The sequence below is a fragment of the Cyclopterus lumpus genome, chromosome 2 (genome assembly GCF_009769545.1).
Source record: "Cyclopterus lumpus isolate fCycLum1 chromosome 2, fCycLum1.pri, whole genome shotgun sequence".
NCBI classification, from domain to species: Eukaryota; Metazoa; Chordata; class Actinopteri; order Perciformes; family Cyclopteridae; genus Cyclopterus; species Cyclopterus lumpus.
The window spans coordinates 9,794,649-9,809,036 of record NC_046967.1 but is presented as its reverse complement, the minus strand read 5'-3'; the positions used below and the strand labels follow the sequence as shown (position 1 = coordinate 9,809,036).

At 44.1% G+C, this 14,388-nt stretch overlaps 1 protein-coding gene across 9 annotated transcripts in view; it reads left to right on the top strand.

Moving 5' to 3' along the window:
- The first annotated feature begins 572 nt into the window (after window positions 1-572).
- atp11a (ATPase phospholipid transporting 11A) overlaps window positions 573-14,388 on the top strand; it is a 28,006-nt gene continuing 14,190 nt past the window's right edge. For 7 of the 9 annotated variants that reach the window (XR_004611110.1, XM_034551204.1, XM_034551203.1 and 4 more), the window contains exons 1-2: window positions 573-768; window positions 858-1,055. Coding sequence is in view for 8 of the 9 variants with exons in the window: in XM_034551204.1 (XP_034407095.1) it covers window positions 1,011-1,055 (45 nt within the window). In the remaining variant the exon portion in view is untranslated. The remainder of the gene's footprint in view (window positions 769-857; window positions 1,056-14,388) is intronic. The other 2 variants (XM_034551202.1, XM_034551201.1) reach the window with 2 other exon arrangements.

The window sequence follows — 14,388 nt, the reverse complement described above, 5'->3', positions numbered from 1 at the left end:
TGTCCCTCCTGTCCTCTCCGAAACAATCAACTACAAACCAGCGACCACTCTACAAACTGCCGATGGCTTAATAATGCATTAATTATTTATATTTTATTTTTGCCGCAATAATTCACAACATATATCTGGAATGAAGAAAATAATTTTAACTGTGCTTAATAATTGGACTTTATATGTCAGAATGTTGAATATTATGCTTTTCTAATCTTAAAAAGCCACAAAATAGTTCAAATGTTTTATTAGGACAGATTGCATGAGATTTCGTTTGAATGATTTCAGCACCGTCTCGGTGGACAGCACCAGTGGGGTGTCCAAATCTGGACAACACCCCCAACACAGACACACACACACACACACACACACACACACACACACACACACACACACACACACACACACACACACACATTATGTAAATATCATGTCTTTTGGTGCACCGGCCACAAGCAAACAAATCAATTAACCGAAACATTTAATCAATTACGCACCCCAAAAAAAACACCACCAAAAAAACAAAAAAAACAACACTAGAGTGCGCATGCGCTTACCTAGAGTCAGTGCCACCACCTGGTTCCTCGTGACGTACACGAGAGAAAAGCTTCTTTGGCCGCCGCGCGAGACAAGCAGATTATTAGTCCTCGCGCAGAGGCTGAGAGGAAGAGACGGTAACTCCTCGTCCCCCCCCCGGAGTCAGAGGAGGAGCAGCCTGTCTGTGCCCGCAGGAAGAAACTCCCCCTGCTTCGAGGAGAGCCTCTCAGTCCTCCGGAGGTGAGTTCAGCTTTACAATTTGTTTGCAGCAGCTTTTGTCGGACCGAGCCCCTTTTTTCTTTCTTTTTTAATTTTTTTTTTGTATTCAGGAAGAAGAGAAAGGAGTAAAAGTCATGGACAAAGGAGGAGAATTAAAAAGAAGTTTGCACCAACTCCAGTAAAGTCTCCCTTTGGGAAAGAAAAAAAAGAACCAACACCCGGACTCCTCGAGAAGAAGTGTCCGGAGAGGAAAGAGGAACAGGATGGGGATGGATTTCAGCACTCTTCGGACCCTCATCACCAGATATGTGAGTTGTTATAACGCGTGTACTCTCCGCGTCGTTTATCTGCATACCAAAGACTATTTTTTTTATTGAATTTGTTTTATTACAATTGGTTTCAAATTCCTCCGATGCAGCGACTCTTCCTGATTAAATTACACTCGCGAAAAGGAAGTGGACATAATCTCGTTGGGAAACTGTCTGACGCTAGAAAACACCATTACCCATGAATCATACATAGTTGTGACTTGAAAACGTGTTTGATTTCCACATCAGCACACAAAACCACTCCACAATATTCTTTATTGATGTTTTTTATTCATTTTTTGAATAGTCGTTCACCTATTTCCCATCCGTTCATCTTCAGTCCTAACATTCACCTTTCTGTTTTTTAGAAGTGTGTGTTGGTAACCAAGGATCTGTTAAGACATCAGATATTTAAATAAAGGTTTGGCACACGTAAATATTCCCTATTATTATTATTATTATTATTATTATTATTTGGCATCTGCAGAAATATTGAAGCACGATCATGTTCAAACACAACCGCATTCAGTAAATCAAATCCGAATGGAGCCGAGATAAATGAGAGGAGGAGTCATTACCACCAGTTATCAGGTTGTGAACTCGGTTTCCAGACAGGACGGAGCATGCAGACAGACAGCAATTATCAATTCATGGAACAGAAGGTTAAACCCTATATGGGGGTGGATTTGCCTCAATAATATTTGTGCCAACAGATCTGACAATCTTGTGTACAAAATGTACTCAAATGTATAAACTCACACTTATGTTGCCTCTTATTCACTGCGCTTCTTCTCCCAGTTGACCAGGTCTACAAATGGAAACATGAATTATGTAATCCAGTTGTTTTCTCCCTGCTGGTCCAATCGATACTCGGCAGTGGAGCGGCCCCGGGCCCACATGAGTTGCATTAGGCTCCGCGTTAATGTGTTTCACAATAATCCAAACGGAGCAAAACCCAGCTCGCAGGGCAGCGCAGCGAGGTCTAAGCCCCGGCTCCACGCTTCAGCCGGGGCTTAGACGCAGTCTCCCAACTGTTGCAAATGGCTGATTAGATGAAATCCCCCGCCGCGTGGAGGGCGAAATGGAGCCTTATCGTTAAAAAAAACAAAAAAAAAAACATGCCTGCGACCGGGAGGATGTGGGATGCTGATGAGGTCTGCTGCTGTAATTGATCTGGATAACTGCTTCAGACAAATGGGTTTGGGTTAAAGTGATTGCACCGCCGCTGCAAAGAGCAACAACCCCGGATGCAAAGAGACCGCCGAAATGCTTAAGATGAGGCGTATAGGAACATTTATCTGGTTGTCAATACCAGTACTTTATGAAATATCGGTCCACCCCGGGAGACAGCGGTGTGATGGAGGGTTTCCGGTTGACCACATCTGTAAATGAGGCCAATTAGAGACGCACTCTTCATTTAAAGGTATCGTTTTTCCATTTGCTTTGCTCCAAAGCATGCTCATGGAGAAGTTATTTTTTCCACGGCATCCACCGTCAGTTCGGGACACTTTTGAGCTCGTTGAGATTTTACCAGCGAACAGACAGAAGAGATAAAAACGGCTGTGATTCACATCGTCCTGCAGCGACGCATTTCCAGGTCACGTTCATGACTCCGCATTCGATGCACACCTGTTCCCACACACGGTCGTCAAGGGGTCGTCAATCTGTTTTTAAGAACGTTTCGTACTCGTCGTGTCGGTGTGCAGAAAGACAATCGATTCATCTTTTTTGAAGTTATTTTACAAGCGAAATGTATCAATCGAGCCGGATTAATCGGCAGTAAAAAAATGCTTCTTAGTTGCAGCCCCAGACCCTCACCTTTTTAAATAAAAAAATGCATTTAATCACACAATCACATTTAAGGAAGCATTCTTTAAACTCATAACTCTCACGGAGGTCAGCCGAGGCCTCGTCGTGCCGTCTCGGTGCTTTGCGGCTCCGATGGAGGGAGAAGGCGGAGGGTGTTACGTCGGCCGTCTCTCCGAGAGTGTACGGAGTCGTAATGGTTGTGGCTGTCGTCGCTCTCCGGGCTGAACGAGAATAAAATGTAATCGCAGTGACGAGGAGCACTGAGAGCTGGTGTACTTGTCCTGTACTCGCTCCCTCTGCCGGCTCGCTGCCCTTCTCGAGGGTTCTTTTTAATCATCTTAGTCCAACAGTTAACTTCCTGTTGCCCCTTTTTTTTTATTTTGTATCAAGCTTATTGAGTTTGCTATGTGCCATCGTTTAGAAAATAGCTTGTTTCTTTTTTTAACCAAGCGTGCGTTTCTTTCTCAAAGTTCTTTGACTCACATACACATACTCAGGATTCTTGTATTGGTATTATTTTTGAATTGTGAAATATGAAAAGAGGATGACATCTAGATGGTTAGAAGGTAATAGTATCTTTAATCTCAATAAATTATTTAATAATGCATAATTAACAGTTGCAGTGTAGTTTGCAGCCGCGAGAGAAACAAACTAGAGATGAGTCACAAAGCAGCCGGGCAGCATTCCTCTGCTGCTCTGGGTTCCTGGACAGGAAGTGCCTCTCTGTCTGACTTCCTGCCTTCACACGGTGGATTAAAGGGCCACCGGTGTCCGCTATACCCTCGCACACTTAATCCTCGTTACAGCTATATCACTTATCTCCCCCTGCCTATTTTCCACCTGCTGCATTATCCAATTGGCAGGAAGCAGGAAGCTGGTCTGTGCATGTGAGGCAGGAGTAACCGTTTAGACTTGGGGGGGGGGGGGGGGGAGGCAGGTCGTACGGGTTGTCTCCCCAGTAAGCGAGCAGGTGGAATTCGGTAGTAGCCAGGTGACGCAGAGGACAGCGGATCATATGAACTCCCCGGCTCTGTCTGGTTGTCAATAATTCATAAGCAGACTGGGCTTGATAATGTGGGCTGACAGTCTGTGTAGCTTCTTATGGGGTCATCGCACAGCAAGGCTGCTTGGGGGGGGGGGGGGTTCACAGGTTTAATTAGTACCCACATTGTAGACCAGTATTACAAACATGTTGATCCAGAAAGGATTTGTTGGTTTGTTATGGTGACTGCAGAATTACAGCTTGATTTCCTGAGTCAGTAATCAAATATGACTCCAAAAAGACACCAAAAAGCAAACAAAATAAACTTGCAACAAACAATTCCTTTCATTATTATAATAGTAATCAAAAAATATATAACAATAACAGTGATCTAATAACTCAAAATACTACTCAATTACTGAAATAACTTTTTAAGTCACAATGGTAATGTCAAAAATAAAACCAATAGGACGTGTCTCACTTGATGTGTTTGTGAAGGATATCCATGTTGTTGTGAAGCTGTATAGTGTGTGTGTGTGTGTGTGTGTGTGTGGCATGCTTCCTCTCGGCCTCCTGCTAATCATTTAACACCTGCCCGTCCATACAAAGTGCACCGGGGTTAACCTCTTTACCTGGAGGATTTACTGGCTCTCACTAAGCCACTCGCTCTTGGGATTCACTGCTTGAAGGCTGCTGCTTCACTTTCAGCTCTCCCTTGTGTTTGGTTACGTGACGATTAAAATATGAGTCGTATTTCACTTTATTTTATTATATTTGTTTGGCCCTTTTTAGAGGAAGATTATTAGTTTATCAAATATTAGACATTCTCTAATGAGCTGACTATCAATCTACAAATGTATTTGCATCTATAAACCCATTTATAAAACGTTCACATTCAAATATGTTCATTGTAAGTTGAACATCTTTTAACTATTTTGAACGTTTTTTTTTTTTTGAACGTCTGGAAAAAAAAGCCAGCTAAGTTTGTGTTTTGCTTGTTTTTAATTGTTTTTTAAATGGTCCAATCTGCTGATGCACACATCCCTGAGTTGTTGCTTCTTGAAAGCGGTTACCTCCTCCTCACTCTTCCCAAACGGTGAGCTCCATTAAGGGGGTTGTCTCGGTGTCATTGCGGTAACATTAACGCTGTATTACAGCCCATTGAACGAGCGGACAGATGATGGATCGCCCCGGGTTAATGGTGCATGGAGGCCTCTATCCAGAGAGAGAGGGAGAGAGAGAGGGTGGGAGAGCTGTTTGAACTTGGGCCATCACAATAACATTGCTCAGGTCTACATTGCTCTGAAAGTGCTGAGAGGTGAGAGCCCCCCCCCCCCCCCCTCTGCCCCCTTCCCACTCTTCCTAAATGCTGACGGTGCACTCTTCCTTTTAGCCCCAACTCTTGAGACACTATAGCATCATTATGGAACTATGGATTATCTGGATTATTGGTTTGTAGGTCCACACAGGAAGGGAAGCAGAATTCACTTCTTCTTTTTTTTATGTCCGACTTGCAAGAAATTGATGGCTTCTGGTTAACCTCTTCCCATTAGTCCCATTAAGACAGGTGGTTTGACGCACGTCTGTCCGTCACGCAGCAGTCGTGCGTCGCTGAGTGGAGGCAGCAGCTCGTCATTGCTTCGGTGCGTCAGACAAACTTCTGGTTCGGGTTGAACGATATCGCCTCGCGCTTGATTTCAATTGTCAAAGTGTGATAATTTTTCGAGCTTTGCTTCCCTGCCTTTTTATTAAAGGTTCTGCTTTCAAATGCAGGAAGGGAATGCGATCAATAAATCCGTTTTTATTTCTGTGTAAACGTCCCTCTTTACGCTGTGATTTCGTCTGTTGAAGAGGCACAGTCTGCTGTCCGCTCTGGAACATGTGCAAAAAAAGACTGCCCACATGTAGTCACAGGATGGATTTGTGTTTTGTTCGCATGCATCATATATTTGTTTTCTCCGATTCATTCCAGAATACGGAGCTCCGGAGGCAGAGATAAAAGCTTTTCAATGGGCATCCAAAGGGAGCACTTGTGAGGCCACTTTTCTCCTAAAAGACCTTCTTCCTGAACGTGCATTTTTACAATGTACAAAATACAAACCCGTTTTTTTTTTTTTATTATTTCCTGGAAGCGCAAATGATGCACGGCGGTGGAATAGCATGTGAACGCTGGAGTGATTCCAACGACTTTGATTATTCCGTAACGTTGTCGATGCACTTAAAGTAGATGACTGTGATCCTCCCTCAGGCTGCCCGAGCAGTCTCTTTTATAGGATTGAGACGGCGTGTTGTCACATTAGCGCCGAAGTGGGCTTCATACGATTTATGAAGTCCATGTGGAACTATGGTCGAGTAGATCTGTTTCTGTGAGTGCAGCATTACACAAAGTGAACCCAAATGACACCACGGAATCCTTTTTTTTAAATTTTATTTTTTTAAATGCGCTTTGTGTAGCATTTTAACATAAAGAAATAATCAGCGCATTAATATTTGAGCGTAATTTTACCACAAACAAAAACAAAACAAAAAATAATCTGCAACCAGGAAGTCCTTTTTTTTAATACCGCGTGCCGTGAGGTTGGATTAGGCCCTAAATCTGCGAGATTGATTTACAGAGCGCAGGTCGACGTGAATTGGCACAAACTCAACAAGGAAGTGTTCATTTTAATTTGTTTTCATCTGAAACAAAACTGCTTTCTGAAGTTTTTGGCGATTTGCTCTCACTTTTTAAAGTTGGATCCCCACTACAGTAGCATGCATGGGTGCTGCTGCGGTGCAGTCGAGTGCACATCCTGCAACAACGTTTAACAGTGTGTCGCTCCGGTGGCTCTCCTCCAGGATTTGTGTGGATTTTAAACTGCTTTCTTCTCAGTGAATGATTTCCCGTCGTCTCGTGTTCAATTATTATTATTTTTTGGTTCCCGCAGCTGCAGCCGTGTGACACACCGAGTGCCTTTTTTTTTTTTAATAGCGGTGTAAATAAAATCCTTCAGTCACAGACGGTTCAAAAGGTGTTTGCTGGAGTTCGCAGAGAGAGAGAGAGAGAGAGAGAGAGACTGGTTGTCACGGAGATAATGAAGAACAAACTGACCATCGAGTAATTTTCTCCTCTCCTGCACCCTCTCGCACATTGAGTTGTATGAGTCCCCCCCCGACACCGAAGGGCAGCAGGATTCATGGGCACATGGGACAATGAGCCACCAGGAACAGAACGGGGGGGGGGGGGGGGGGGGGGGGGTTAGCGAGGCTCAACGGAGAAACCCAACTCGGCTGAAGGGGAATAAAATAAAAGCGGCACAAAGCATGACGTCAGAGCCAAATGATGAAGCAGGGAGGGAAAACCTTGTGTGTGTGTGTGTGTGTATTCTTCTGTGTTTGTGTGGTAATGATTACCGACAACACAAACAGTGTAATGATCCACTGGGCGGCCGTGTCCCCACAGGACAGACATCAGACATGAGGAGACCGAGAAGTGCTCCCATTAACGAGAAGGGAGAAAGGCGTTTTGGAAATAAACACATCGGAGGAAGATTGAAAATATTAAAAGCATTTTTTGATACTTGCTTTCCATCAGGAAGTGAAAGCACTATGAGAGGGATGTAAAACACGTGTGCGCTGCTCGACCAGCAGCTAATGGGACGTCGGGCCTCGAGGAAAATGGAAAAGAACAGAACCGACTCTCATAATGAAGGTTGTTTCCAAAATCATATGAATGCATTACGGCTTCCTTCCCGTAAGTGCTTTGTGGGTGAGTCAAGTCGGGTGACAACAAACATTTGAAATATGAAAGAAAAAAATCTTGTTCTGTAGACTTGCTTTAGACAGAGCCAGGCCTTGTGCTAAGCTAAGCTAACATATCGTTCATATTTAATGTACTTGACTGTAGTATCAATCTAACTCTTTGCAGCTCTTGTGCATACGGAGCATTTGTTTTTAGTTAATGGATACTTTAAAAAAAAAAATATATATATTATCCAGACGATATCCTGCAGATTTTTTATTTATTTATTGCGTCTACTAAATATTTGATATTTAAAACTCCAGGACGCCCGCGGAACGCTGAGTGGTGTTACCGGCCGTTCAGGGGCAGAGTTTGAGTTATTTAAAATGAGCCGGGTGTCTACGGATCAATGCAGTCACTTAGTGTGACCCCCCCGGGGTGCACGAAAGAGCTTTGGCTCCGCATGCATTTAAACTTCACTTACTTCACCGCTTATTATTTTTTAAATTAGGTTTTTAGATGGGTTTGTATTCATTTTCACGAGGACGTCCAAAGATGGTAAACGCTCGGGGAGATGGAGTCAGACAGTTGGTGAGCGGAGGCTGACTCATTGGCATTTGGCTGAATAATAATAATAATAATAATAATAATAATAACAAAGAGCAAAGATAAAAAAATTCCTGTTGTGTACGAATTCGTGAGCGATAGAAATAATTTGCACAGACTCAAAAGTGCCGCCCACCTCCCAGCTTTTAAAACGGGCTCCGACACGAGAACCTACTGACTTCCTACAGCACTGAAAGACTTTCACCACATTCATCTCATGTGACCTGAATGCAGCATTGGGGGGGACCATGTGACCATGTGACCATCAGCAGTTGTAATTGTGTGCAATTCGTGTCATCAAAGGTCAAAGTTGAATCTAGAGCTAGAAGCCATGCAGTGTGGGGCATTGTTCCTGTTCCCCTACTGAGAGAACCAGGCTAATGAAGTTCTCTGTATCGCTGACAGAAGGTCAGAAGGTCAGAAGGTCTCTCCTCTCCCAGCTCCAATAGCTTGCCTAAGAGGAGGAGCAGTGATTCAGCAGGACGGGCCGCTCCTGTGGGAGTGGTGTGTGTGTGTGTGTGTGTGTGTGTGTGTGTGTGTGTTTGTGGAGGTGAGATAACAACCACCTCTGCAGACGAGATTAAAACTTGAAAGAAGGTGCGTCGACGCCTCGGAGAAAGAATAAACTCAGAGGCTGCAGGAACAAGTGCTCGTTAATAATGGATGGTATTATTTACGCTGTTTGGTGACGCAGCGGTCTGCTGACCCACATATGGGAGCAGGTGGGTATCTGTGTAGTAGGAGGATCTCTTATTCATCCAGAGAGTCACACACTCCCTCCAACTGCCACTCCCACATCCTGCGTCTTGGACTGAGGGGAATGCAAACGTATCGGTACGAGAGGAGCAGGAAGCCGAAGCCTTGATGTGTGTTCAGTCGTGAAGAGGAGAGGAGAAAAGAGGAGGAGCTGTAGAGTTTGTAATAGAAAAAGAGGTGTTACTAATCGGAGCATCGTTGTAGTAACTAGCAAATTAAGAATACATGTATCAGAAGTGCTAATAATATGAATAGTAGAAGTAGTAGTTCAGTGACAATACACACAATAAGCTTTCATCAAGCAAACTGCTGGACTTTATTTCTCTCTCTCTCTCTCTCTCTCTCTCTCTCTCTCTCTCTCTCTCTCTCTCTCTCTCTCTCTGTGTCTCTTTCTTTCAACTGTCTTTACTTCAGATATGTGGGCTTGTGAGGACATGCAAGTGTAGAGTTATGGTATCAACACACACACACACACACACACACACACACACACACACACACACACACACACACACACACACACAAATGCTCACTCCTAAAGTCTGACTGGCTCTGATTAACGCCAGCAGTGCTCTCATGTGATCCGTGTGTGTGGGTGGTTACATTACAGTGAGGACGAGAGGGGTTGGATCACTAAATCCCCCCGGGATACACACACACACACACACACACACACACACACACACACACACACACACACAGTTTGCTTTATAGACTGGCTTGGTTTTAACTGATGAGTATTCTCTCTCATCTCTGGTAATGCCAGAGTGTCTTTCTGTGTTTCCCGTCCCCCCCCTCCCTCCACACACACACACACACACACACACACACACACACACACACACACACACAATACGAGTGGCACAATATATATATATTTTCACTTTTTTTGTGTTAAATGCTTTTTTTATTTATCCTCCTGATTATGTCCTGCAAGTAAAGATGGATTCCTCTGACTGATAGAAACCGATCAGGAGCGTCACTATCAAGGTGTAACGCGCACAAGGCTCATGTTTTCTTTTTATTGCATGAAATGTAATCGCAGCTCTCTGATTGGCTGCTGATGGTCCCCAAAAAGGCTCCTCTGTGGGCAGCTTTTATCGGCCTTTTTTCTTCTTTCTGATCCTCCACCTTTTTTCCTGGACCTTTCGGCTCAAAGCACAGGCTGAGCGACATGCTGACAGATGGGGAGCACAGCTGGCATTTTTAATCTGTGACTCAGGTAACACGTGCTCGGACCGCCGCACACACACACACACACACACACACATATCGGGATGTTTATCCCGATACACACAATACATCTTTAATCCTCCACATGATCTCTCTGCAGTGTGCACCGCGGCAGTTCATCACCTTCTCAGCACCAGATCCCCACGTGCACATGGTCGTCTGCTATGGTCAACCTGCCCCAGGGACGCGTTTTTAAACTTCTTTTTTTTTGGGAGTCCGTCTCTAGAGCCTCCACGAAGAAAGTGGCAAACGCTCAGCTGCTCTACACACTGAGAATAAACAGAGGGAACGCCACAATATGCATTTATTCACCCTGCTAGCCTGAATGTAATCTCAAGAGCAGGAGTCAACAGGAGTCAACAGGCGCACACACACACACACACATGTCTGTCGGTAATGCCTGATGGTTTAGGGAAGGGGGACAGGGTTTCTCTTATCTCCGCAGCTCAGTGGCAGCAGAGGGATAATACACGCTCCTGCAGCGCGTGTCCATGTGTTCCAATCATGTTTACACATGCAACCCCGATATGTGACACAGTATTTAGATATGAAAGTGTGTGTTGTGTGCGACCCCGATATGTGACACAGTATTTAGATGTGTGTGTGTGTGTGTGTGTGTGGTATCGCAGAGTGCAGGTTGTCGTCCGTGTTCTGTCGTCGGGACTTATTTTTTGTTGCAGCGGGAGATAAAACACTTTGGTCATCAGTCGAACAACAGCTGTTAAAGCTGAAGGCAAACAATAGCTGTGTGTGTGTGTGTGTGTGTGTGTGTGTGTGTGTTGCAGTGATTCCTCCTTTCTGCTCACAGTTGTGTCTTTAAATGTTATCTTTATTTGCCAGGCTTCGTACAACACTAACTACAGTTTTTTTTTGCAGAGACTCAACACTATTTTGATACTTTCAAAAGACAGACACACACACACACACACACACACACACACACACACACACACACACACACACACACACACACACACACACACACACACACACACACACACACACACACACACACACACACACACACACAACTTCTGATGTATGTAATGGTTTGTGCTGCTTTGCCTCTGCTCTGCAGTGTCAGTCTGCGAGTCGTGTGTAATGTGTAATAATGGCTTTTTAATGGATGTATCTGTGATCGCCCGGCTGTGGAAACAAATTTCCTGCCTGAGCACAAACGCAGAGCTGAGCCTCATCGAAAAGGGAGAGTTTGCAGGATGCCTTCAAAGTCTTCTGTGCGTCTCCGATCTTCTGATTATTGATAATTGAGCAACATCTTTGTAACATTGGTGCTGATCTCTTAACCTCGAGCTTGTTTGTCTTTCTGCTGTCTGGTGGGTAGTTGGGGGGGGGGGGCAGCAGCCGCTTGTTTCAGGAAGTGTGTGTGTGTGTGAGTGAGTCAAGCGCTTCCTGTTTACAAAATGGTCCTCTGTTCCTGATCACATGGGGCTTCAGTTTCTAGCTCTGTAAGCTCTTTACGATGTGATGTGCTTCGTAGGAAACGTCTATGACTGAAACATGAACACAAACCACACAGGTTTAAGTTCACTTATTAATATTATACACCAAAATAATCATCAGGGCCTGTTTCCCGAGAGTAACAATCCCATTTTCTAGACGCCTTTCAGCAAATTTTGACATAAGAGTCAGATGAAAATATGTAATGCATTTCAAATATAACATTCAAAGTGTTTTTAGTTTCACTTCTTTAAAACACCACGGGTCCTCTGTGCACCTGTTTGTACATTCAGCCTCTAACTCGAGTTAAAGTTACCACGACTGTATTGTTCTCGCATGTATGTCGTCAGTAAGGACACACACACACACACACACACACTCACCCCACAGTCCACAAGAGGAATAGGACTCTGCTGGTCTAAATATAACCTGTGGACCAGTGACTACAGAAGTAACAATCTGTGTCATTGTTCCTGCCTCTCATACATGTTTGATGTTGCAGTGTGTGTGTGTGTGTGTGTGTGTGTGATCCCTGAAAGGCTCCCTGCGCTCTCTACTAATGTGGCTTAAAGCAAAATGGATGTGGGTGCTGAGTGGGACAGACAGAAGCGAAGCCAGCGAGCTCTCTCCATCCCTCTCTCGTGGCCACAACTGTTTCCCTTCCAACTATAAATACGGCGCTGAAAGCCACCGCGTCCTGTAACGTGAAACGTTGCTAAAAGTGATTATCAAGCTCCGGAATAGCCCAAAGTCTCCGGTTACAGCCAAGCGGCTAAAGGCCCCGAGCGCTTTTATTTCATAAAGCCTGACGCTTTTGTTTTTGCGAAGATGCCGTTTTCATTCGATTTAGAGTACGCAGAGGCTTTCATATAAAAACGCCTGAATCCGGACGACAGCTGAATGTAATCGATAGGCGAGCGCTCGTCTGCTTCGAGTCCATCCAGGTCGTTGCGAGATGGAGAGGTGAGGAAACCAATAGCAACGCACCGAGGATAACAATGGAGGAGAGGGCAGTAAGAGAGGAGGCCCACTGTCACATTGGATGTACACACAAGTGATTACATCATAGTCAACAAACCATACCAAAAAAAATACACAAACGTTACCAATAAGACACATATAATAGTATTTATTTTCTATAGTATTGTTTAATGGCATTTAATTGGCCATTAATAATACTGCTAAAGATAATATTTGTACCTGTTTTTTGTTTGTCTTCTATTTGCCTTTTAAGTTTTATGAATACTGTACTGAATGTTATTAAAATTATAATGACATTTTTGAACATTAGTCCCGCAGCTTACTGACAAACCATTTAAAATACATTTATTTTGATAATTGGCACTCTTAATAGTCACAACAGTGTCAGAGAAATAATTGCGTTATTATTCTCATTTTATGCCACTGGGTATAATTGCGCCCTTTCAAAGAATAAATATCTAAATCATAAATAAAGCGCAAACCTCACAACCGAAACGATGAATACTATAAAACTCGTAAGATGAGTCGATAAGTAATTATCATGACAATAAGTAAATGTCATGAATTAAGTAATCATCCGGCTAACGAGCTCATAACAATGAGTAGCTTCTCGATAATGTACAGTATCTTTGTGTGTGTGTTCCTGGATATATTCATGGCTCGTATGCACACGACTAACGGGAAGTGTGTGTGAGAAACGTGTTGGGTGACGCAGACGGAGAACCCGAGGAACAATAACTGGCACTGATATATTCATCTCCTCCTTCACTGGAACTCAGACATCAGTTCGTAAGAGCCCTCTGATGTGATGTTGGTTCAGGGTCGAGGCCGCATCGCTACTGGCCTTCAGAAGGGCGAAGGAGAGGGCAGTGAAGGCGTGGAAGAAGGGATGATGTACTGTATGCACGTCTTCAATAAATCATTTTTTATTCCCATGTCATGTCCCCTCCGTTCCATAAATAGCTGGAGGTCACCGTCTTAAACAAGGTAATCTTAGAGCAGTAAATTAACCTGTGTGTGTGTGTGTGTGTGCCACACAGCCCCCTTGACACTCATCTCATTCACCAGCCACAGATTACTGTCACCTCTTGTTAGTGTGTGTGTGTGTGTGTGTACATTTGTAGGAGATGATTGGTTGGCGTGAGGCGTCACAGGGAGAGGATCAGGTGTGTTTGCCGTTCATTCTGGTCACCGCAGTTCAAAATGACCGGCTGCTTAAAGATGGCTGCCGCCTGCCGTGACAGGACGGGGTTCAATCTGTCCTGACGACCCGGTGTCATTTCTAAACGTTGCTTCCCACTAGTTTGTGTTGACATTTTACGCATAAAAACTGATTTATTTTCAAACATTCCTTGCATTGAGCAAATACCCAGGTATGTGTGTGTGTGTGTGTGTGTGTGTGTGTGATTCCAAGACTAGTTCAGACACGCCTGAAATACCTGAAGCTCAAATAGCTCCGGTTAAACTGGATAATTATAATCTCACACTGGCCTTTCCAGTCTAATGTATATTGGTTATTGTTTAAAGAACTGTCTGTCATATTGTGAAGACACTTCAGCAGGAAAATTAGAGTTGGAGACAAAGTGTGTGTGTGTGTGTGTGTGTGTGTGTGTGTAATCTGCATTCCAGTCTGAGTCACATGCAGGCCCGTGTATCCGTGGTAACAAAAGCTCTCATTCATGGAGCTGAAGTTACTCATTCTCCCTGACTGTGTAAGCGTCTGTTTCAGTGTGTCACACACACGGCATCCTGTTATCAGTGTGTAGGAGTGTATCGACTGTCGAGGG